Source organism: Apostichopus japonicus, chromosome 4 (genome assembly GCF_037975245.1).
Source record: "Apostichopus japonicus isolate 1M-3 chromosome 4, ASM3797524v1, whole genome shotgun sequence".
Lineage (NCBI taxonomy): Eukaryota > Metazoa > Echinodermata > Holothuroidea > Aspidochirotida > Stichopodidae > Apostichopus > Apostichopus japonicus.
This window is the reverse complement of record NC_092564.1, coordinates 20,411,440-20,438,604: the sequence shown is the minus strand read 5'-3', so window position 1 is coordinate 20,438,604 and position 27,165 is coordinate 20,411,440. Positions and strand designations below refer to the sequence as shown.

General features: G+C 36.1%; 2 protein-coding genes across 7 annotated transcripts in view; one reads left to right on the top strand and one right to left on the bottom strand.

Moving 5' to 3' along the window:
- LOC139966767 (uncharacterized) overlaps nucleotides 1–27,165 on the bottom strand; it is a 62,267-nt gene that overhangs the window by 26,390 nt on the left and 8,712 nt on the right. For 3 of the 6 annotated variants that reach the window (XM_071970111.1, XM_071970114.1, XM_071970113.1), the window contains exons 3-4: nucleotides 24,653–24,891; nucleotides 23,878–23,934 (exon numbers count right to left, since the gene is read on the bottom strand). In XM_071970111.1, coding sequence (XP_071826212.1) covers nucleotides 23,878–23,934; nucleotides 24,653–24,891 — 296 coding nt within the window. Of the gene's footprint in view, nucleotides 1–20,636; nucleotides 22,265–22,841; nucleotides 22,899–23,530; nucleotides 23,588–23,877; nucleotides 23,935–24,652; nucleotides 24,892–27,165 lie in introns of those variants that run through there. The other 3 variants (XM_071970112.1, XM_071970116.1, XM_071970115.1) reach the window with 3 other exon arrangements.
- On the top strand, nucleotides 6,849–13,388 carry LOC139966766 (up-regulator of cell proliferation-like). Its single transcript, XM_071970110.1, has 4 exons — nucleotides 6,849–6,887; nucleotides 7,089–7,207; nucleotides 8,480–8,531; nucleotides 11,559–13,388. Exons 2-4 carry the CDS (start codon nucleotides 7,127–7,129, stop codon nucleotides 12,668–12,670), a joined length of 1,245 nt encoding a protein of 414 aa, XP_071826211.1. The 5' UTR covers nucleotides 6,849–6,887; nucleotides 7,089–7,126; the 3' UTR covers nucleotides 12,671–13,388.

The window sequence follows — 27,165 nt, the reverse complement described above, 5'->3', positions numbered from 1 at the left end:
ACGCAGCGTTCAAGAAAATTTCTGATTTTTACACCCCCCAGATCACCGGAAATGGCACATCTCGGGCTTGAAAATGTCCAACGAAATATTCACTAAATTTGGCCTGAGAACCAAGTATTTTCCAAATAGTTTTTTTTCATCTCCGATCTTTTTGAAGATTGTCACCAGTCACACATCATGTTCGACCTCATCACATCTCCTGTGGATCATTGCTTTTGTATGTGATTCTACGTCGCGGCCCACAATACCCGTTAGCTCCACTTTTCAAGGTTTCAAGCCCATTATTCGTTCAGAATTTGAATATTCACACTTCTCGTGAAATAAATTCACTTCAAAACATACCCATAATGTTGCACAAAATTTTATCCATGGACAACCAATTAAAAAAAAAAAAACTTCAACCCCTAACAGACCGGTTAAAATTGCACGAGTAGAGGGAAGTATGTTCAGGAATGTTGGTCAGGGAAATTTCGAAAATTCAGACACAGTTAATTTATTGGTGCATGGACGCAGATCAGTCTTGTATAATGGTGGGGACGCCTGTCTGGTCTCTGATACTATCTAAGCGGAGCGCGACCATGGGTTAACGCGTAACTTACACGAAAATGTTGGCAAATATACCTCCCAGATCGCCGGAAATAACACTTCCCAGACCCAATGATGCTCCCAAACCTCCTTAAGTTTTAAATCACATGACTTAGAAATTTAGTTTGGGGAAATGCATGGGCGTCTGCAGAATAAAAAATCAGGGGACAAATAATCCAAGTAGGCTTTTGTATACGATGGGTCTGGGGTCATCTCCCAGAAAACAATTATAGACTGCCGCAAATGCGATTTCCGTCCTTTATTTAACAACTGTGGATAAATATAATAAAATGAGAACTGGACGTGAAGCTAGCTCAAATTGGCAACACACAGTGTGAGTTGTTAGTGGTTGTCTTGTTCGCACTCAGTCCGTTTTGCTGACCACAATTTACCAGTCTCGTGTATAGATTATGTTTCACATGATTGAATGTGTTAATACTTCAGCGGAGAATTCACGCCTAACAGTGTCAATAGTAATAATTCTCGTCCTTTATAGCATGTCATTTGCACATGTACAATGCTGGATCAAACTACGCCACAGTCCAATACAGGGGAATTTGAAATGCAACGTTTGGTCAAGACAAATTGGTGGGGACACGGTATATAATGTCCCCATCACTGGTGGGGACGCGTCCCGCTGTCCCCGAACACTACACACATAGACAGTTTGGAGGCTGTTCATCCTGGAACGCCATTTTCATGTACACTGATATGATTTGATATCTGTTGTTTGCTTAAAAATTCGAATATAATTGAAATGAGATTGAAATATATGTTTATTGGCAATGCCCCACATTCTTCTCATTCCGAAAGACGCACAATTTTAAGTTCATTACACACTGAAGGCTTCGATTCTCTATTTGCCTTCAGTTTAGGGGAGATCTTGGGATTTTCATCCCTATAGATATCACTAGATATTGCTAGATATCCATACAGTACAGTCTCTTTGGGATTTCATGGGAATTTTCGGGTCCTGATCTTGGGAAATTGCCAAATCATGAGTGGTCACACTCCATGTAGGTCAGTGGGCGACATCTAGACGTCACTAATACACAACCCTGATCACTTGTTATCGATGAAGTGGTGTGTTGCCGGATTTTGTCAAGATCTAGGTACTACGGCGAAGGTCTTTAATAAAGTTTCGTAACTCATCGGGAATGATACGTCTTTGGATCCACTACATGATATTCACAGGAAATGTGCTCAATTCTCAATTCGCATGCGGAATTTATTTTTAGATTCATTGTATGAGTTACGGTACTAGGGGTGGGGTAACAATTAGCATTCAGTTCGCGTTGTATAACATTTTATCTGTGGATGGCAGTGTTGCATCGAATGACATATGTCTAGTGCAGTTCGCATATAGATCCTGCATGGTCTAATACCGAAATACGTCATGTTCCCCGACGACCAGCCACAGTTGTTTGAAGGCGCCCATACACACACACACACACACGCGCCATGAAATACTATATATAGTCTACACATTAGTGAGAGAGGGAAAATTGGAAACGTCAAAATGGAGTTGTCGGTGTAAGGGGTAGTCTAGCTGATGGCACGCCCCTTTCGAAATCCCCGATCCGTCACTGGCTACCCTGTGTGTATAAAAGGGATCAGCAATGTAATTATGTCACTGTTCCTCTTTCTCTTCCACGGTGTCTTGGCGTTTTTCTTCTCTTCCCTCCTTTTCTTCTTTTTCTCTTTCTTCTCTGTTTTCTTTTTCTTTTCCCTTCCTCCTCTCCTTCCTCCTTTCCCCCCTCTCAGTTTTTCCCTTTTTTTTCTCTCTTGTTTTCTCTCCTCTTTTTCTTACCCGGGGGCGCGCGTCCCAACGCCCCCCCCCCTGGATACGCGCCTGACTATCTACACGCCTTGGCAAATAAATATAATTTTTCTGTTCCAGCTTCTGGAGTGAATGGCTGGTTCATGCCGAATGAGTCATCAAGTGTCTTAGAATCCTATCAATCCAGATTACCAATCAGAATCACTCACCCTCATTTTTGGTGACATCACTAGTGAATCTGCATCTGAAATTTCAATTAGATAAATTGTTACTCTTCAATCAAACAAGTTTCTATCCTGTTAAAATAATTTATGTATTATTCACAGTATACTAAATGGTATTGCACAGAACTGCCCTTTACGTCATAATTTGACGAAGATTGCAGCATACGCAGAGGTAAGACACTTTCGAATCCATTTAATTAACTGATATTCACAGCCTGTTGTTCATTTGTGAATCATTCAAGTAAAGCATAACTGAATAAGAAATTTTTGTATGACATGATCGGGGTCATATCCATAAAACAGGCATTCTCTAATGTTACATCAGCTATTTATGTTGTTGATATCCATCTTAATCATGTGACAGAAAACTTCTCAGTGCTTCTAAAGGTCCTTTGAAAGGTGTACTACACATACATTTGTACAAGCTTTCTGGGTACACAGCAACATGTACTGTAAGCAAGCTGTAAAATCACATAAATACTCCAAATACTCCCAAGCTGTCCTAGAATCTGAGGAAATCACTTAACGGTCTGTATGCTTGAAGTCTAGATAATCCAGCCTACTTAAGTACCTCCCAGAATCTTAGCTTCCCTCCCCCTCCCCACACCACGCCCCAGTACAAGTATATGAGTTGCAGATATGAGTTGCACCAGATTGATAAGATTTCCGCCATTTTATCAGTTAGGTGATGGAATAATGAACCGTACAAATAATTTCTTTCAAGAACTTCATGATTATAGGCACTGGCGACAGAGATCGTACATTTGAGTACTTGATAAAGATCTAAGAAGGGAGTAATTTCGAGGCAAACTATATAAAAAGCAAACTTTGTTTTCCAACATGCATGAATACTTACATTTTTGATGGATGACTCTGTTTAAAATAAACCAAAAGAACCTCATCTTTTCTGTAATTGCTTCATTAACTTGATCACAGTTGTAGCAGTTAGTTTGCCACTTGTCTCCTGGTTCATAGCACCTTATAAAAGAACAGCAGAAAAGATAAAAAATAAAGATATATGGCTTTACAATGTTAAACAACTCATTTTTCAGATTCATCTTTCAAAAGAAACTGTTAGCCTTGGTTAAAACTGAACCGTTATTGAAGTATCGTCTCAAGCTGTCTCTATGATGGATGCACTTTTGCCCTTAAGGATACTTAACTACTATGAATACATTTATGTGCTTACTTTTCTGCAACAGTGTGAAAATGGCTGGGCTATTTTCAAGTTCGGTTGGGATCCATTTGGATGGGTGCCACAAGACTATGTTTACACCTAACACTAATACATTCTGTTCATGTATGTATTGATTGACATTCATTTTATAGTAGTCCTTTAATTAAGTGAATTAAACAAGAAGCAGACGGTACATTGCAGATATTATTTGTTTATATCTGATCATGTGACATTGAAATCCGCACAGTATTAGATTTAATGACCTTGAAGTACAATACCCAGGCTCAAAAACATGTGGAACAGTAAAACAGATGTTCTGGATAAATAATACATTCTGTACATTTATGTATTGATTGACATTCATTTTAAAGTATTCTTTTAATTAAGTGAATTAAACCAGAAGCATACGGTAAATTGTAGATAAAATTAGTTTATGTGACATTGAAATCCACCCAGTATTGAATTGAATGACCTTGAAGTGCAATACCCACGCAACAGATGGAGCTGCAAAACGGGCAAAAACGTGTTTTTTTTTTTGGGTAAAAATCCCAAACTTTGAGGATGTTTTTTTTTTACAAATAAGGCAAAACATCCTCCTGATTTATTTGGTACAAACAAGGTGGTACCATATCTGTTTTAGAAAAAAACTAATCAGATTTGTTCAACATGACGGGTTTTGCGATATTGGATGTCAAAGACGACCTCTTTTGTACAATACACCTTTATAACCTCATAAATTAATATTGAGAGAAGCTGGAACCCCGAAAATCATATTGATAATTAAAGTAAAATAAATTCACAGCTCTCACATGGTTACATAATTACATTGGTAACAAATTGGCATCAAAACACCTTCCTCATGCTGAAATCGCAATATGGAATAGCAACTTAAAAGCTGCACAATGAGCAAATATACTGCCGGGAAGCGTTGTAATCGTTTATGTTGTATTGTGTGGACTAGACATCTTAACCTCTGAAAGAATCAAGTATATTCCTGCAGCAATAGTTCAGGAGCAATTAATCACTAAAATATCACATTTATTTCGCAAACAATACAAAAAGTGAATATTTTGACATTTTTAACTTGATAAAACTCCACAAGACAATGCATTTATAGCCTATACTGGGGTAGAGTCTATAGGCTTCTGTCATAGAAAGGTAGTAGGATGTTTATTGCTGAGAAATCTGACCTCAAAAATCAAGAAAATGCCACAATAGGGACAAATTGCAGAATATTAAAGTGGGATAAATCGGCCAAGTTTGAAGCAATGCAACTAAAATTTCAGAATGTGTTGATTCCATGATGTTCCAAGCATACAATAAATTTGGTAATTGTTAAAGAGGTCAAACTACACATACTCCAAAATGTTCCATTTCCTAAAATTACCGTTAAAAATTACGTAAAAATTAACCGCAGAAATGGAGTAGATTTGTAAATTTAAACTTTAAGATCATCAGTATTGGCGCCAAATTCTCTCCATCCCTTGTATACTAATCCCCTTACATCTATCTCCATGTGTTCACCATGCTCATTAACCTGCCTGTATTTTGTGGGTGTTTTTGTCGCTTCTGTTACTGTTACTTGTCATTCAGCCTTCAATTAGCCTTTGAAGAAGATCTTGCTAGGATCGAAACGTCAGGCCAACTTACTTTTACACATGTAAATATTTGTGTCAGGTTTTCAACACAGCCTGTTACTTTTGACAAACTGCAGGTTGGTGTCTGGTTGTGTTTGGTGTAAATAGCTAGTACAACTGTTGGTTATTATTTAATTTATTGGTAGGTTCTTGATGGTGCAGAGGGTTGGTAGACAAAGCGACTCATTATAATGTACCAACATTAAAGTAGTTTGCGGTCCATTGAGTTGGGAGTATGATATCAGGTCATAATCTGATGTATTTTTTTATTTTTGACGTCATTTTACTGTTAACTCGTTTACATTCATTGTAAATAAGGGGTTACTCATTGGTACCCATCATTCAAGCATTGCCTTAAAGCAGTTTGCAGTGCAGATAAAATTTGTGTGTAGAGAATTTCATGTGAACTCATGCAAGTGAAATGAAGGGATAACTTGTATTTAAAGATAGTTCTGGTGATGACTAATGATTAAAGGGAAGGAGGAGTTGTTAATTGATTTGTTATTCATATTTGTATTCATCAAAACCTGTCATTCATATTTATTGGGTATATATTGAGGGGGTATGATCAAGTCGGATATAGGTTCTTTTGTGCTCTGCTTGTGACTGTTAGGATGTGAGTGAAGCGTTTGTGATCTGCTGCGTTCTGTTTAATTATTTTATTATGTTTCCACTCAGTCAATTGGGTATATCATAATTGCTTCGGATAGTCAAAAAACTTCAAAAGCATCAAACGTTACAATGGTGTGGTTCTAAAGCAATATGGTGTGTTGGGGTAATATTTCACTTGAAGATTGGTTGCTATTTCTTTTGAATTGCAGAGTGTTGGTGGGTAACTGATAGTTGGGTTAAATTGCAAGGAAGCATATTGTTTATTGTTTATTGATGTTCATTTTATCTTGTTTAGGTACTGTTCCGTTACTGCTCCTTGTATTTGTATCCTTTTGTATGCTGCATGTTCATCTTGGTTCGTGCGTGTTGTCGGTTAATTTGTGGAATATATTGAAGTTAAACAACTTGGACGGTTTATTGTGGCTTGTCCTACAAAAGGTCCCCCTCCAGGTCCCCAAATAGCGCTTTACAACACTCGGACCAAGTTACTAAATAATGGTAGTTCTAGTAATTTGCCAAACGAGTGAATGAAGTTTCTGTTAAATGTTACTCAATTTTTTTTTATGAACCACTTAATAAACAAAGCTTTATATGTCAATAACACCCTTCGCGGCAGGACAACTAATATCTGCGAACAGGCTCAAAAGTTTTCGCAAACAGACCAATGATATAGGTTTTCGTGAGTAACACTCATGATCACTCTGTGATTGGATGAGCTTTCAATGACGTAATGTCTCTCGGACGGTCTAGAAGGTATTTCATTCCGCTAAACTGCGCGTTCGACTGCACCTTTTTTTACGCAGCATAGCCATACAATAATGGACGAGCTGGGTGTTGCCTTGCGTTTGACAAAGGAACTGCACATTATGTTGGTAACACAACTAACTTAATGACGTGCTGATCGCATTATTAGGAACAGATTACAACAGCGTTATCCTAGTAAGGTTATGTATATCACTTTGAATAAACACTTTATTCCCATAGCTAATATATCATCTGAATCTTCATGCATTTTAAGTCGTTCAATTCGGAAGAATTTACCTGAGTCATTCCGCTTTTTTTGATATTTAAAGGAGGACGTGTATGGAAGAAAGAAGGGAGAAACAAAAGCATGATGGAGACAGAGAGCCCGGATGAAGTTGATCTGAAAGACGCTGCTACTAGCAAGACTACCCAGCGAAATATTGATGAGGTACATTTTTATTATCCTCTGTAGTATATAATCATGTGAATAAAATATTGCAACGATAAGTCATTCTTCATTGTTGGTTACGTACTTACGTTATTCGATAACATTATGTGTAACTATTGTCAAGAGTGTAGAAACATTCCGATCAGTACATTATCATTTCCTCACAACGTTGTATGAACTGGGGAATTGAAAAGATTGTTTCAGATTGTTACAGCTGCACGTAATTTCAATATAAACGGTACTGTGCAAAAAATATTCCATTTAAAAATGTGCTCTTTAGAGCAGTGATTCCCTAACTGCTGTGCATGAACCCCCAGGGGTGCGTGAGTCCATCCCATGGGTTTGTGAGACGTTTCTGAAATTCAAAACTAGAGTACCTTTTGTTGAACTAAAATCTGATATATCATATAATTTAGTAATGTACAGAAGTCGTACCTATCGATAAACTTATTTCGCGTTCCATACGCATATGTTGCCATAGTAGTACCTTACCGTGCATGTGATAAATAACTGAATTATGAAACAGACACAGGCTGTTTTATGCGTATATTGTAGTTTAATAATGACTCAGATCGTGTCTCTAAAAGTTGGGAGTTCGTGGATAACTCTGACATCCACAGGGTGTTCGTTGGGGACAAAGTTAGGGAACCCCTGGTCTGGAGTGATCCGTTATGTTATATCGATGATAACACCAGCTTATAATTACAGGAATAGATTAATATTTAAAACGGGGAATTGTTTGTATTATTATAATCTGCTTGGTCATTCATTTTATAAAAGCTATCTCAATGTCATAGCATTGCCACGGTACAAGTTAGCCTTTCTAAGTAGCAATATCGGTCAGTTTCAGCTTCACTGAAAGCCACTCTTACAAAAAAAAAATGTCTCTCTTGTTAAGATTGACTAATATATGAAGTTTTGTAGTGAACCATCATCTGTCTGGGGGCGTCTCTGAGGCTCAATCCTAGTTTTATGTTGAGTAATAAACTGTAGGTAAACTTGAGGACCAAGAGGCTACTTTAATGTTATGTTAAACTAACCTAAAAATTGATATCAACAGAGACACATCTGCTCGCCAAAGAGGTTTCTTCACTACATCCGTCTTGACAGTTTGGATAAAATGCAATCATGTTAAAACGTTTTTAATTAGAAGCGAAGGTTCTGAGACAATGATGAACTCGGGCGTCTGGATATTCCCGGGAGTAATGGAGACGTTATTTTGTAAATAACTTGATTTGAACATGCCTTTTCCTCCTTATCCCTTCATTTCAGATGACCGAAAATAAAGAGAACAGCACCAGTGAGTCGGAACAAGAATCTCCCGGTAAGGCGATGCGCGACATTTAGGCTACAGCTACTTGTAATATATCCCACGTACATGTAGTATGAAAATAATACTGTCCCCCTCTCCGTCTGACACACACAGCAGTACAAGATCTTTGGAGAAAGCTGTCAGCAATCCCTACTTAGAAGCTCGACCAAACTGTAGACTACCACACTAAAATATCAAAAGTATAGGGAAGGTTTCAAAAGGAACAAAGATAATTCTTAGAACTTTGACTGACTCTGCAAAAAGGGAAAAGAAACAATTTTTCAGCTCAGTGTAATTGAAGAGGTTTAAGGCACGCATTCTACGCCACTAGTGATAATGCCGTCGCAAGGCATTCTTATAGTCCAACGCTAACTGATATTGCTGAAGCATAAACTTATCGCTCCGTCAACTGTGTAGTCGTTTCACAGCATTATGCTTATTTATAAGTATCCTGTAATTATCGTTCCTCTATCGGCTTTTGTGTATTATTGTGTAGGCAGTTTAGTGTAAACCGTCCCTAAACCAATAAAAAAGGATAAAGAGAAATAGTATAAGAAAACCAACCTTACTAGAAAATGGTTCAATCAAGATGGCTAATAAAACATTGATTTAGAAAGTAAAAATTTAGAACAGCAATTAGAAAGGATATTAAAAATGGAACTGCTGAACAAATTAAAAGGGAGGTTTAGTGTAAATTCCGATAACTAAACCTTTATAGGCAAGAAATTATTTAGCTTTCATCAAATCACGAGAGCACCAGAATAAATAACAAGCGGATATATTATTAGCAATTTATCTCTTAAAGGTCTCATATTGTTCAGTGTTGAAATAATTTCCCTTTCTTTACTCGTGAGCTTCATCAGTTTACTCCTTCTGGTGACCGACTTCATAGTTAACTTTTAGATGCATGAAAGAGGGTAAACTTCTCTGTTCATCAATTGTTAGATCGACATTTTGCATGGTCATACGATCAAACGTATAGTAGTTGGTATTTTCTATACATGACGTTCAGTCTCGGATTAGTCCATTCAGTATTTTATGCTCTGTTTTTATACCCGATACTCATAGCTAGTACAGTAGCTACTGTTCATGTTCCACAACCGTGCATCAGTTACTAATGCGCTGTGTTCGCAACACGGTAGCATGTGTTACAGGTGGCACAGTAATTACTGCAAAGCTGTTACACGTTGAACTACGTGTCCGAAAGCAGATTGCGAGGCGGCTGGGTAACGAAGACTACTCCCTAGCCATGCAATACGGAGTGCATGGTCGGCGCTGGCATAAAACACTGTGGCGGTTATTTTACTGCACGCGAGATTCAGATGTTACCTAATTTTTCTCTAATCGTATTAGTAAATCCATTTGATTGAAACATTCTTTACGGACAGGTGAGTGTGTGCAAGTTTCAAATAGATACAAAACAGATACACAAAATTGGACCTAAGGTGGGGGAGGGGAACCTAGAATAGCCTGATGGGTAGTTCGACGCCTAAATTAGGCCTTAATAAAGTGTACCACGTCAAATACACATAGACTCCTTGTCCAGTCGCGCAGTTCTTTGTCTTACATGGGAACGTGTAACAGCTTTGCAGTAATTACTGTGCCACCTGTAACACATGTTACCGTGTTACGAACACAGCACAGTAGTAACTGATGGACGGTTGTGGAACATGAAGAGTAGTTACTGTACTAGCTATGAGTATCGGGGTTTTTTACTGCTCCCCTATATATATATATATATATATATATATATATATATATATCTATATATATATATATATATATCTATATATATATATATATATATATATATATATATCTATATATCTATATATATATATATATATATATATATATATATGTATATGTATATATATATATATAATATATATATATATATATATATATATATATATATATATATATATATATATATATATATTGTTTCTTTGCGCTTTACCTTCTCTACTTTTGCTCTCTATAACACATTCATATCTCTGATTCTCCCTAAGCTAAAAAAATCATCCATATTCATTTTAGCACCACATATATCTTCCTTTTACTTGCATTCATCATATGTCTCCCGCATTGTAGAGATGTAAAATTATATAATCAGATGTGAACATTACAAGTTTAAATGCTTTAATACCAACTAGTTTTTAAAACATGGCAAATATAACTTAGGTCAGTTTGTTTAAATGACATTTTGTTCCTTTGCGCTTTACCTTCTTTACTTTTGCTCTCTATAACACACATTCAAATCTCTGATTCTCCCTAAGCTAAACAAATCATCCATATTCATTTAAGCACCACTTATCTTACTGATACTTGTGTGTGTGTCCATTACCGGGAAATATCTATATTTCTTTGCTAACCCCATAGTTGTCCGTAAACTAAGTGTAATTTGTGGGTAAAACATTCCCAATGCCGTTTGTCACTGAGGCTAATACGTAGAGTTTATTCGTGGCAAAAAGACCGTGCAAACTGTAAAGAATGTCCTTTTGATTAATGAATGATGCACATCCCATATTTCCAAAAAACGTTCTCGAATATTTGTATCGTTTTCAAACAATTCTGCTTAGTAAATCACAACAATCAGCCGGAGAAATAATAATATCCAGTTAGCCGTTATGATGTAAATGTTTGAATGAACATATCATATATTGACAGTATAATGGTTACTGTGAGAGTAAGCATGTTACGTTTGCCTAAGTCTCACACTGTTTAATGCCATTAGTGCGGGTGGTTGTACTCACTAGACGTAAGGTTAGTTGACAGTGACGTTCTCCATCACTTCCACTCGTTTCTCGCTGCTGCAAGAACTGTTCCGAGAATAAATGTAGCAATACTTAGTCGGAAAGTCATTCCTGACTAGCAACATCGTTATTAGTTTCGTTTATATACGAGGTACTTCAAATGTTGGTTTATTTCCAGATAGAGACACACATTACAATGGTAAATTGTACATGTATCGTTTCAAATTTTAACGAGTTCAGATTGGCTTTGAGATCAACTTATGTATACTCTTATATTCGATAGATAAAGAAACTGAAGAAGATTTTCTGGAATACTTGGAAGAGGTTGGTCTAAAGAACTATTACCCACGGAAGCTCACCCTGAAAGCGGCCACAGAGGTACGGCTGATCCCAAGCGACGATTCACAAATTGAAACAAAAGATTTACCTTTTCTGTTTATCAGCAGGCTAACCTCGCTAGACAGCAGGATTACATGGAAAGAGAATCTTCACATAGAAGGAAGTGCAAGAGATTTCATATATGCAATACTTCATTGTTCCGATAATCATTTAAGACAGCAGTTGCTGGAGAAATTTGCATCTTGTCAACTTGCCGTGCCAGTTTTATTACCTGGGGTAAGAGATGATGCGAAACCAGAGCTGCTTACTTGGGCACTAAATCGTGTAGTAAAAAAATGGAAAGAAAATGAAACATCTCTTGCTCCAGAGAAACGTATGGTAAGTGAGCCCGTATTTACCACTGCATTCATAAGATTTGGTGATATTCCAATCTCCAAAACGTCTGTAATAAATAATGTCATTGGTAGAGCTCAAGGTAATGAAACGTTTCGATATTTTCTGTCTTATGAAGATGAAAGAGAGAAAGTTTACCATTGTTGTGGATCTGTAGACGCCCAATGGTATCTGCCAATGTACGGCAGAAAAGAAGAATTGTTGAAAGAAGTTACATTATTGTTGAATCTGAGAGGTGATTCCAAAGAATTTACTGCCGAAAGTGAGTTTTTGTACAGAATAGCTAATGCTATATTCCTATTTGTAGATAAAGACAAATTGGAATGCTACAAAACAGCAATTGATGATACAAAGAAAAGATTCAAAAAGGTTTTCGTGATACATTTGATTGTACACAAACAAAACAAGGGCAGGCAAAAACGTAAACAACAGCTCAACAGTGAGAGTAAGACACTCAAAATCTATGAAAACGATGATAGTGTTGGTTTCGGGGTAGAACGTAATGTAACAGAACTTTCAAAAATCATTTGTGAAAAGATTGTACAATACTGCAATGACACAAGTCGTGAGGATTACCGTTCAATTGAAGACTGGCGAACCAGTTGTTTTAATGAAATAACCGTGGATCATGACAACGATTCTTATAACAACGCAAACAACTGATGCAATCCTCCTTCCCGAAGCACGAATCCATTGAGGAAGTGAAAAAATCATATTTACAATTACAAGACGAATGGGTCAAATGGGTCGAAGCTGATAAAAAACCTTTGTGTGTTGGGGAACAAACTGTTGCTCATCAGTTTGAAGCAAAGGAAAACACTAAAAATGCAATGAGGCGAATACAAAGAGAAAAAGGTTTATCTTCAAAAATGAAAGTTTTCTTTGAAAGCTTACAAACAGTTATGTTTGACGAAAATGATCTCTTGCATTACTTCATGTCCTTTTTTCAAACACACATCGAATTGAAGGTCGCCCGTGAAATTCCTCCATTAGTTAAGAGTATCGACGAGTTGAATACCTCATTGCAAAAAACAAAGTCTGCCGTGAAGCAAGCTTCGCCCAGTGAACACAGTCAACTACAAACTGAAATAAAAGAGTTACAAAAGCAGCTCTTAAAAGAAAGCGAACAAGTTAATGCGAAAAACATTAGTTGCGAACACTTTATTCGTGAGTTAGGCCATTGGTATGAAGCAAGCCTGGAGGATACACATGTTCGCAACCGAAATGAATTGCTGGTTAACATGGCATCAAAATTACTGCTAGCAGGATATCCATTGGAACTTTTAGATGGGGAAAATGCTTACATTCCTATTAAATGGATATCAGGCGTTTTAAAGAACCTCGCAAATAAGCTTAAGGACCCAAAAATATTTGTTTTGTCTATAATTGGTATCCAGAGTAGTGGCAAGTCAACGTTGTTGAATAGTATGTTTGGGGTTAGGTTTCCGGTACGTGCTGGTAGATGCACAAGAGGGTTATACTTACAATTGTTAGAAGTGAACGAAGCATTTCATGAACAACTTGGTTTTGAGTATCTTCTGATTATTGATACTGAAGGGTTGCATTCTCCAGATCGAACTGTTCTAAACGACCACACATTTGACAATTCCATAGCTACACTGGCCATGTGCATTGGGGACCTTACCCTATTGAATATCGGTCAAGAAACTATTGGCCCAGATATGATTGGCATATTGCAAATAGCTGTCCATGCTTTGATAAGAATGAAGAAAGTGGATTTGGTTTCTAATTGCAGAATTATTCAGCAAAGAGTGAGCGACATAGCAGCTGCTGCTAACAATAAAACCAACATGACTAAAATAAAGGATGCTCTCAACAAAGTCACTCGTATTGCTGCTGCTGAAGAAAAAGTAGATCACATTCATGATTTTTCAGATGTATTTCCTTTAGCTGAGGAAGATGACTTGCAGTTTTTCCCATGCTTGTGGATGGGTTTAATGTCTCCTCCAAATCCTGGCTATAGTGATAAAATTCACGCTTTAAAAGATGCCATTTTCAAACCAAAAGTGAATCAATCGGTAATCCCACCTCAGTTTACAATGGCAAAGTTTATAAGTAGGTTGGAAGATGTATGGGAAGCAGTGAAATCAGAAGATTTCGTCTTCAATTTTCAAAACAGTTTCGATGCTCTCAGTAACCAAAGGTTTCGACTAAAGCATAATAAACTTATTGGAAAAATGAGAACTGTGATATTCCAATGGGAACTTAACAATGGTAGAAGTATCACGAATACTAAGAAAGAAGACTTTTACAGAAAGTTGGAGAATGAAATAGCTAATGCATGCGAAGATGTAAATAAGAAAATAGATGAATACGTAAAGGAGCATTCAGACGAAGAAGAGGTAAAAAGACGTCATGAAAGTATCAAAAATGAAACAATCGGAATTGCTAAAGATATTGAAAGAAATATCAAAGAAAACACAGAGATACAATTACAAAATGAGGCCGATAAACAAGGATTGCCAAATTTCATCAGAAATGCAAAGGAAGAATTGAAAATTGCGGCTAAAGAAGCAGCAAACAAATTAAAGCACACAAAATCCACTTCCTATTGGAAGGAAAATCATGAGGAATTGGATAAAAAGTTCGACGTACTTTGGAATAGAAAAGTTAAACAGCTTGAAAAAGAATTCAAACAATCCAAAATTACTGAGGAAAGTATCGAGAAGGCTTGCGATAACAGTCTTAAAAACCTAATGCTTGGTACAGAACATAGCAAAGCGTACAATGACGAGATGCAAGGAAAATGTGACAAGATCAAACCGAGTAACCTTTGGAAGAAGGGGATAGACTTTGCTAAATGGGTTGGAAAAGGTTTGCCGGGATCTAAGGACGGACTGGACAAAGTTCAAGCCGTAATATCTAGAACTGTACATCGTCATAAAAATGATCTTATCAACCACGCCAAAGTTAAACCGTTTCAACAAAGTCGCGTAGATACTATTTTACAAGACGTGTACATTGCATTAACGCAAAGCAATGTCAATAGTGAATTTGTGGTTCGTACCCTTCGTACAGTCCAGAGCGAGGTATGTGCAGTTTGCAAAGAATGTCAACTGAAGTATGAAAGTCACAATTCATTGCAAAGAATGTTTGAAAGTGAGAAGGAATGTCTAAAAAACGACTTTAAAGGCTTTGTTGATGAAACCATTAAGAGTGAAGCGGCTGTAAAGAGATCATATTCTGATTGTGTTACTGTTTTGCGAAATGTAACTTTGAATGCCTTTAATGTCAAACTCTTAGCAAAAATGAGGGACGAAGATTGTTATAATGATAAGCAGAGGATGCTTGGCAGAATTTTAGAAGAGCTCTGTCTTGAGAAAGATCCAAAATTGTATTACGATTTTATACGGGACAGTGATAAATTCGTTAGCAATTGGTTGAGCCAAAAGGTTCTAACTGAAATAACAACACGGTCTCAATATTGGGTGAGAAACGTAATTGATAGAAAAATCGATGAGATACTGGGCTATGTTCAATCTGCATTACGTAATACTGAACATACATTGACTGTACGTGGAGGGGAACAAACAACAACATTTGGGGAATGGGCAAAGACATTTCTGAAAAACGACAAAATTTCAGAGTATGGAATGAATATACAGTTTTCTGTTGAGGATTTCAATCTAAGTGACATTGCTGAATTTACCAACATGTTGTACAGAATGTTCAGCTCGTACTTTAAAACAGATATTACTAAAGAATGGAACACAGACAGACTAAGTGATCTGTCAGTAGCATCTAAGCTTTATTTAAAAATGCGGGATGTGGCACGGGATATCTTAGATCATTTAGGAACGTGTAAGGAAGTTTGTCCTTTCTGTAAAGTACCCTGCCATTTGCAAATCAGAGGTGAACATAAACACAAAGCTATCTTCCATTACTCTCAGGGTGTAGCAGGATATCATTACGAAGAGTCACGAGAACTTGTATCCGCTCCATGCACAATGTTAGTGGCCTCCAACAGTAGATATCGATGCCGCATAGGGCCACCAAAGAAGTATAGACCTTACAAGGAGTATACCGAGGATTATCCTTCTTGGGATATTACCCCAATTACAGGGGAAGCTCCAATAATTTACTGGAAGTGGGTATTGCAAACTTTCAATAATAATTTTGCAAATTTTTACAATGTAAAGCCAGCAAAGCTCCCAAATGAATGGGGTACAGTTTCCGAGCAAGATGCATTAATATGTTTAAGGAAGGAGTACCATATGACCAGTAAATAGGCATATATTTAAGATACAAAAGATGATGTGAACGCAATAACACCACGCGCAGAGCACATTTTCTACAGATCTGATAGATCATTCAGTAAAGTATCGTTTACGGTAACCGTTTTAAGCTCTTGTTGAATTATATTGCAAATTTTAAAGAAAACAAGTGAAAACAAAAAAACAAAAGGAACAGAAATATAGGAGATAGTTGGTCGCATAATTTTACCATCACTGTGGACTTGAATCATTGTCCAGTTTAACTCTTCAATGTGAATTTCGATTTTGTTACAAAGTAATAATAATACGTTCATCTTTAATTTCAAAATTATTATCGAAAGTTTTTGATCCTTGTTTCAATATAATGAAAACAATCTGTAATTGGAGCATCCCCAACAATATTTAAATTAATATTGTGGCTATTTACAAACACAAAGCTGTTTCGCTAAAACATGTAACGTTTCATATGAAAACAAATTCAATGGGTCTTTTTCGAAATTCCGTGGAATTTCCCCTTGGCTTTTTTTCTGAAAGTAAAACTTCAGGAGTGAACTTTTTAAGTTTTAAGCACTTTGGAATTTCAAAATCCATTAACTGATATAGCCTATATTTCCAAACCATTTCGATAACTTAATCTAACTGTTAATGTTTCCTTTAAGACATAAATCAGAAACAATATTTAACGTATAAATTTCTTTCAGAAGCATTTATATTCGTTACAAGAAGTTAACTTTGCTTCATTAAGCAATATTTACAAATAAACACACATCGATATAAGAAACAAAACTTTCCATTTCATCTCCGAAGAAAATTGTAAGTTTGGAAATAATAAATATACCTTCATCATGTAAGATATTAGTCCTGTGATTTAGTTTTGAAAATATTAACGCACATTCATATATATATATATATATATATATATATATATATATATATATATATAACGTTGAAAGTATTTCTATTCGTAGTTGAGGTAGAAACTTTAATAAAAGTGTTAACGAGTAGAACAGGCATTTTATATTACTAATATTACAACAATTAACTTTTTTGTGTTGATTTATTTGAAGAAAACACAAAAACATATTAAATATGTTTTTCTTGTTGGTTGTATATTCTAAATTGACATAATCTACAATACAATATAATATCATAATAATGTGCTAAAACATGCTTGACATTACGTAGCCTTATTAGCTAGACTTGAAAGTTTTTTCTTAAATATTATTATATCTTCATATATAAGAAAGTATAGTTAGTAACTAAAGTTAATTAACCTACGTTTGTTCAACCTTACAAAATTATCTGTATATCAGTTTTATTGATCGATGGTAAACTTGGATTTTTTAAAAGACAAGAACTCAAAACATCCTGAAACTATCTATTTTTTTTAGAACAATGTATATTAATTTCGTTAAAGAAAAACGTTAACTTTCATTCGAAAATATCTATTAAATTGTCATTATTATTAATCAATATTTCAAAGTTTACACTAAAGCGGTTTAAGTTTCAATTTGTAACTTTGGAAACAATATACCTTAATCATGCAAATATAATTAAGAAACAGCTTAAGTTGTTTTGCAATCATGGAAGCATTATTGTTTGAATATTCTCAACTGACAACAATTGAGAATTTGCGGACAGCATTCTGAAGAACTATATTGAAGTTTAATGTAATGTTATAAAAGGACATAATTTATGACTGATTTCACATTTCCAATATGTAAATGACGTCACTTCAGCAAATCTTGAAAGTTTATCCTTTACATTTTATTATTTTATAATGTCATTAGAAACCATATAACCACAGTAAATTTACATCTAATCAACCTTTAGAAACTAATTGCCTATCACCCTTGATCAAAATAGTAAACTATATTAATTAAAAAAATGTTTATCACTAAGGTGGTACTGAGTCTTTGACTTAAACACTATATTCTTCCATTTTGCTATACTTAAATAAAGCTTGGCTGTTCTTATATGGAGGAGAAAGTTTTATGTTGTGTTATTTTTGCGCAGTACTCAATATATTACCTATAGTATGTTTCGTGTTGATCTTCTACATACGGCATTATGGAAAATTGCTACAAGTAAACAACAGGACTGGCGAGTGGTGTCAGGAAGTTCAACAGCGATTGAAGAATGAATTATATTAGTTTGAACGAATTCTGTTCAGTGACTCTCACAATGGGGGTCCCAGTGGTAGGGTGGGGGTGGGGGCTGAGGCCATGTCGCTCACATGTCATCGTCATGGGTTTTTTTTTTAACATTTAGCCGGGGAACAACTAGACAAAAGCCCCCTTTCAACCACGTAATTCCAGACAATTAACCAAAGCGGATAAACTAAAGTAGCCTGAAGCTTATACTAACCTGATCATTGAAAATTATTTCAAACCAAACTTTATAATGTAGTGTAGGTTTTGCATTGAGGTCGTCCTTACCTGGGACAAATGCTGCAACTTCAGGCCTTACGATAAAGAGAGAGAGAGAGCGGGGGGGGGGGGGAATCTTGTCATAACACTGGGACCGTGATCAATTTGGGACAACTGCAAAGGAGGGCCCACCGCCCCAATTGTTCCGGAGTTCCGACCTAGCTCTCGACGACTCGCTACAAGAGAAATAAGCTGTTGTAAAAATAATCTGTTTCTGAGATCAAACAAAGTTTCCTGAAATATAGGTTTAGACCAGGGCCGGATTTAGGTGGTGGGAGACCTGGGGCCTGGGCGGATTTAGCTGGTGCGAAGCCTGGGGCGGATTTAGCTGGTGGGAGGCCTGGGGCCTCCATTTGATTTGTGAGCTGTAGTGATCGTCGCCCTGGGAGCAGGGTCTAAGGGGAGGGTGTCCCTCCCTTTTGAGAGATTTTATAATAAGAAAGTGTGCTTAGATGCAAATTGGTGCAATAATTTGCCATTTTTTAAGTAAATCTATTTTCATTATTTAGCCAAGTTTCGTACTTTTTAGTAGGGGGTCCGCCCCTCCCCTCTGTACACGCCCTTCCCTTGCACACTATCAGTTATTTACTGTTGCTTATGTAGCTAACATTGTTAATTGATATTCATTTCATTGATCCCAGTATTTCGTCATTTTCCGAAACATTTTCCGAATTAGTCAAAATTTCTCGAATGTCAAGCAATTCTCTTGGAAGTGGAAACACTGGCCGGTACGGTACAGTTTGCACCAAGGGCCGTGTGTAAGTTAGGTACTTGGTTCTCAGACATAAGTGTACATCTGGTTGGTCATTTTCAAGCCCCAGAAGTGCCATTTCCGGTGATCTGGGTGGTATCAAAACCAGAAATTGTCTTGTACCCCCCTCCCCCGGGTTATAAAATCCTGGATACGCGCCTGTTAATGAGTTTCAATCCATTTCAGTAGCCTAGATGCTGATCAAATTGTGTGGTTTTTTTTAAGCTTTTCAACACACTCGCCCCAGTTTTGTATGTTTTTTTTTTAGCAATTGGAAATCTAACTCCCTAAAATAACCAAAATTACCTCAATATGACACCACTACTCTCTGCGACCTGACCTGTCTGAGCTTACAGGCTCAGAGCATAGCAAACAGCATCCAAAGTCAACTTGGCTGTATACTTAGGCCTACACTACAGAACTTTAGCTTATCGACAAATGTGTCAATTTATGGGAATGAAAGAACTTGACACATCAGACACTTTCTGCTCAGTTGTAGGCCTATACGCTGCGTACTATAGGCACAGAACAACAAATACTTTGAGATCATTACATTTCTGAGGAACGACACATATGAACCAGAAAGCCAGTTGGCTTGGTGATTCCTTGAAATACAATTTTCTCAAAATTGAAACAACTATCTGACTAAATGTAGAGCAAGTGAATTTATTGGTCAAAGATTTAAATGAGAACCAGAAAAGATCGGAGATTTCCAATTCTTCTTGGTAGCACTCCCTTGTGGGCATCAACCATTCAGGTTGGTAAGGGTAAAGATTCATTATTATATCTCGTCTAGCAAGTATGACTTGATCTTCACGAGGTAAAAGCTATCATTTGAAGTTTGTAACTTATTCTGTTTATTATAAGAAAGAAACAAAACCACTAACATCACCATAAAATATGTTACTAAAGTACAATCATTGGATTAGCAATAAAAACTTGGAAAACAACAGCATGAAGACATTACATAAATATATATATATATATATATATATATATATATATATATATATATATATATATATATATATATATATATATATATATATATATATATATTTATATATATAAATATATATATATATAATTATAATTATAATTAGGCAGTGTTATTGACAATCTAGAAACAATCGAGACGTGCCAGCTGCCGGTGTCATACTAAAATACAATCACCGGGTAAGTAATGAAAACTTGAAAAACAACAGAACGAAGACATATAATGCTCCTTATATTATCATGTAATGGTTAAATGATTACGCAAAAATCTCTTGTTTGTGTGTGACAAGACTAAATTACAATTTTTTGTTGGTATTCTAGAAAACATTTTCATGTCATGATCTGCTTCTGACAGTGTTAGTGCAAATACTGTCTCGAAATAACAAATGTCTCTCAAACTTTGTAAGCGAACAAATAAATATAATCTGCGAGTTTGAAATATATTTTGGTATCCAATACAAACTGTAAACTTCAAGCAAACCACTCTCATTTAGAAGTCGATATAAGCGGTCTCAGTAGTAATTCTGAAGTATGAAGAAGGAAAGTGCCGTAAAAGGTGGGAAAGGAGCGAGTGAATATCAGCATTGATAATAATGACATTGGTTACAAGTTGTTCGAAGCAACTTGGGGGAAGGACAATTTGCTCATCAGCAAGAGATCAAATGAAACCCACAGACTTTTGGAGATACGTCAGCTCAAAACTCTTTACGGTTATCTATACATCCAACTGTTATTCTCCGATCGACGAACGTTTCTTTACTCACTTGCTTCTTGTTCAGATGTTTACCGCCGCCGCCTTTCTCCTTAATTAAAGGTTTAAAAAAAATAAGTTTAAAAAATATAATGTAAAGGTTTAAACTAAGAACGACAAGAACACAAGTTGCTTTCTACCATGAGTTTTAGAAGTGTCTATCCTTAATTGAAGCTATAACCTTTACAAGTAACAACACGACATGTACAAAAATACAGAAACTTTTTAAGGGCCTGCCTATGGGGTACAAAGTTGCTAAGCTCTTAATCTGTTTACTCAAGTATAGATCCTTGTGCAACATTGTTTTCAAAAACTCCATCAAAGACGAAATAGTTCTCAATACCACTGTACGAGAGTCATATCTTTCCATTATAAGAGCGATGAGCACTCATAACTCTTCAGAAGACGGTTGCTCATGTTTTCTTTTAGAATTATATTAAACTATATTTAAAAAAAAGAACTATTTAGATTTTGACCACAAATGCCTAACACCGAATAACTTCCATTTTTAATATGTATGTCATGTTATGTTATGAGACTACACATAAACTTTGTTCCAGTCGAGATTCTTCAAATATCTTCATATTAAGTTACTTGTGCCAACAACAATTAATAGACCGTGGAAGTATGCCAAATATGAGATATATTTTGAGGCTATATCTCCGAATGACTACAGCTAGTTTATAATGTGCATATACCCCCTTTAGCGCAGATGGAATAATTACTGGTATCATTTGCAAGTCTGTGGTAAATGCAACTATAGTGTATATATGGTAAGAGACAAGATTCAATAAAAAATAACGTTGTCAAGTCTCCTGGACTGTTGCCACCTACAGGATCAGTGACGTCATCATCCTCTTTTTATACATCATTTCGACAAGTCATTTGGATCGCTCATCTCAAAGTTTATTTTCGACAATTCAAATTTGGATTCATCATTTGCTGTCGGTGGTACCAGCTCGTTTCCCACATCTTCGACGCTCCGGATCCACTTCGTGTCTCTTCAGAGACAGTAATTTTTGACGAGCCAAATGAATAGAACCACAAACAAGAAAGTAACAATTGCAATGATTAACGAAACGGCAATCGTTAAATCTGAAGAAAAAAAGTATAATAATTTTTTTGAGACATTATTCATTTTCGTGATATATATGTATTATACAAACAGTTCCCTTTTTTCTGTGGCCTTGGGGTGGGGCAGAGGTTATTACTAAACGATCTTTGTACAAATATCAGAGTCGATGGTCTATGTGATAGTTTCTATTAACTTGAATATAACACACAGAAGAGCTTATTCTCAATCTTAATACTATGTGGTAAACAGAGTGAACTTGAAACAACTTTCTACTTTCACTGTCATGAGATTTTGTATTGTTTTGACATTAATTGATACCGATTATGTGACATCTTGTTCTAATTTCTGATTCAGTTATATAAAATAATTTTAAAAAATTATATAAAAAAAAAACGAGAAACTAAATTCATTGCGAGACACATGGATGGTTATACGACTTAAAATCTTGCTAACGAATAATATCACTTTACATCAAATTGTGTCACCATATATAACTACAAGATAACAGACAGATTTGTCTCATCGACAAGCGATTCCAGCAGTTCTTGAATATCCAATGAAATTAATATAATTATAAATATAAAATGATCCACATACTGAATGTTTTCATGGGAGTGGGAATACTGGCTGTTGAAAATTCCGTAGTTGATTCGGCTGTTGATGAAAAATTTCAATTAATTGTCTTGTGTCATGTATTCCTCTCGTATGTACCTGAATAATCTCTTGATATCAGCCAGATGTTAACTGTAGTCGCTTGTCTTAGCTATAAGACAGAAAGCGGTTCGAACAACTTGCTACATTATAACACCATTATAATTTCTGTATTGGTAGAAAATTTAATAACCGTATTTTCACTAACCCTATACTCTCTTTGAAAAGGCCATCAAAGTGTAAAGGGACGCAATTGACAGCTACCTATATAAACGTATCTACATACTGGTTGCTGCCGTAGTAGTGTCAATAGTGGTTGTTGATATTTCCGTTGTTAATTCGCGTATTGATAAAAATCAAATTAGAGAAAGGGGTTAAAACAAACTTGCTACATGAATACACCATTAGAATATATTATGTTGATAAAGAATTGACCGTATTTTCACCAACAGCAATGTCTTTAAAAAGGCCATCAAATATAATGAAATAAACTTACCACATACAAAGAAAAAGAAGAAATTCGAGTCACCATAACAACTACAAATTAGTATTCATAATTGTCTCATCAACCCGCGATACCAGCTCTTGAATATTCAATTTTATTAATATGATTTTATATAAAGTTATCTACATACTGGTTAGTGTCGTAGTAGTGTCAATTGTGGTTGTTGATATTTCCGTTGTTAATTCGTCTGTTGATGAAAATCAAAATTAGAGAAAGGGGTTCGAACAATCTTGCTACATGAATGCACCATATAGAATATATTGTATTGGTAAGAATTAACCGTATTTTTACCAACAGAAATGTCTTTAAAAATGCCATCAAATATAAATGAAATAAACTTACCACATACAAAGAAAAAGAAAATTGTGTCACCATAACAACGACAAATTAATATTACATAATTCTCTCATCAACCCGCGATTCCAGCTCTTGAATATTCAATTATATTAATATGATTTTATATAAAGTTATACATACTGGTTGGTGTCGTAGTAGTGTCAATAGTGGTTGTTGACAATTCCGTTGTTAATTCGTCTGTTGATGAAAATCAAATTTAGAGAATGGGGTTCGAACAGCTTGCTACATTATAACAACATTATCATTTCTGTATTGGCGAATAATTAAAATAACTGTATTTCACTAACACTGCTGTCTTTAAAAGGTTATTTAAAATAAATGGAATCAATTCACCACATTCAAGGAGAAAGAAAAAAATATCTGAATAATGTCACTAAATCAAATCGTGTCACCATAACAACTACAAATTAACATTGTTTGTGTGGTACTAACTCTTTGACATTTCAAAACAACTATCTTTTGTCGAATTGAAGTTGTATTAAGAAATTCAGTGTCAAGCCCATTACGTCAAACCCTCCAAGTCATTTGAAATCATGCAGAAATGTAATTCGACGTACCTATACATTTTTTTGTCAGTAACAAGGAAGCACCTTTTGTGCTGTTTCAGGATCGACCGGAGCTTCCCTTTTCGCAAATAATGAAGTTTTCGATCAGATTCGACATATAATGTAGGGTGTAGACTGTATCTAGGAATTACGTGTTACTATGACCATTCCCTAAGTTTGACACAATTGTGAGTATTGTCCCAACGATATGTTTCTTACTTATATCCATATCTATTCTAAATTTCTGCCTTTTATAGTGTACTGGTGAGATACAGATGCAGGAGTTTGTGCCACTGCGTGTAAAAATTGTAACAATGATTGATTTGAGTATATATATAAATGTTTCGTACTTCTGAAACAATATAAATCATACAGTCCGTCTTCCCATTTGTCCGGGTTACACAGGTATGTATCGTCGGGACTAGACAGTTGGTAGTTTTCACTAGTATTACAGGAGCAAGTCAGTTTCGATCCGTCACCGTAACACGGGGGTGCTGTGTTGCCTTTTTGCTCTGCAACGCAGATAACAGATGAATTCATCCGGGCATCATCGAGAAAACACTGTGTGAACATGTCGCAGTCATCTGAACTCCAATAAAGAAAATTAACACAAACGTTTTTAATGCATTGGTGATTGGTATATATTTATATAGAAGTATAGCTACGGTATTGATTCATCTCAAACAGTTGTTACTACTGACTATTAACAATCGCTATTTTGTACATTAATGCAGACTATATAATATTGTAGTACGACGAGTAGTAAAAATAAAATCTTCTTTGGTAAAGATACAAGGATGTCGAGTACAAGGGTCTAAGAAGGAGTATAAATGTACATAATGTTGTACTATTTCCTAATTGTCATTAACTTCTATATATATAGCTATACTATTGCAAAGTGCTCCCGAATACAAGAGTAAAGGTATAAGTTTGCTAGAAAACGAGAAAAAAGGAATCACTATTTAGAACTTTGTTAGAAGAAAATAAATTAACAACAATCACAAGCCATTGAAGTGTTACTTTACAGAAGGTAAATACGTTGTTCATTAAGTCACAGACCAAGTTTTTGGAGGACTTTGCAACTGAATTTGGTATTCTAGCTTCTCTGTGGCTTACGCAGTATGTTCGTTAGTTATATTTCATAATGGGGTGGCTTGTTTTGATCGATAATATCCAGATCAATAGTGATATCCTTCATACTCTTTTCGAATTCACTTGATATTTCGAACAACAATTTGAATTTCACACTGTACTATATCAGAGGCGTATCCAGGATTTTCTAACCCGGGGGGGGGGGGGCGCGAACTACTATCTAAGCGGAGCGCCACCATCGGTTGGCGCACAGCGTACAAGAAAATTTCTGGTTTTGATACCCCCCAGATCACCGGAAATGACACTTCTCGGGCTTGAAAATGACCAACCAGATGTACACTTTTACCTGAGAACCAAGTATTTCCCAATAGTTTTTGTTCCCATCCTTAACCTTTTTGAAGTTTGTCACCAGTCACACATCATGTTCGACCTCATCGCATCTCCTGCTTTTTGTAGGTGATTCTACGTCACGGCCCACAATACCCAACAGCCCCACTTTTTAAGGTTTTAAGCCCATTTTTTGTTCAGAATTTCAAAATTCACATTTCTCCTGATTAAACTCACTTCAAAACATACCAATGATGTTGCAAAAAATTTCATCTATGCACAAACAATATAGAAAAACCTCCTTCAACCCCTAACAGACTGGTCAAAATTGCACGAGTAGAGGGAAGTATATGATGAAGAATGTTGGTCAGGAAATTTTCGAAAATTCAGACAGTTAATTTATTGGTGTACAAATATTGAAACCTCCTATAACGGCTATTATAAAAATTTGTTGAAGGAAATGAAAAAAATACCAGATATTTCCGAAAACGAACACTACACTCATAGGTCAAGGACAAGGGCGTAGGAACCGGGGGGCTGGGGGCGCCAGCCCCCCAGTGAAAAATGTGGAGGGGCGGAAGTATCATTCCGCCCCCCGCTTCGCAAGTCAGAAAACCCCTTTTTCATTTCCAAATGAGAAAAAAATCTCATTTGGAGCACCAAATTGCATCTAACGCTTGGTGAAAATACAAAATTAAGTTTACAAAATGGAGTGGGTGTTGAAGTGTGCTATATTGCACCAAATTGCATCTAAGGCTACCTGGAAATGCAAAAAATTCCAAAGGGGAGGGGGACACCCCCTCCCCTTAGACCCCTCCCCCAGGCCGGCCATCAGTCTTCAGCCCCCCACTCAAAAGTACCTTCCTACGCCACTGGTCAAGGAGACGGGGGGGGGGCTAACGAAATATTTCTTTCTGAAAATTCGGGCAATATGCTGAGAATTTTTCGGGCACCTATACTGAAAGAAAAATACATTGCAATGATGAAGCTAAACGGGAAATGAATAATTTAAAAATTATCTCCTTGGTAATTAAAATAAAGTTCTAAGCTTGGCCGAAAGCAGATAGAGAATCGAAGCCTTCAGTGTGTAATGAACTTGAAACTGTGCGTCTTTCGAAATGAAAAGAATGTGGGGCGCAACTCCTATGGGTTCCTATGGGCCCTATGCTTAGGTTTGATAACTGTATTTGTGCAGTAGTCTCCATTATACTCCAAACAGTAGGGGGGGGGGGACTTGCTCACCCCTGGAAAATTAAAAATAAGTTAAGCATTTGACATTTCAATGATTTCCCTCAGCCAACAGTTCTCTAGTTATGTTCATTGCATACTGACCCATAATGCATTACTGAAAGTCAAAATCCTAAGATATGAGATCTCAAAATAACCGATGTGTAAATGCAACCTGAACGGGAAGTGTCTTTTCCGACGATCTAGGAGTATTTTT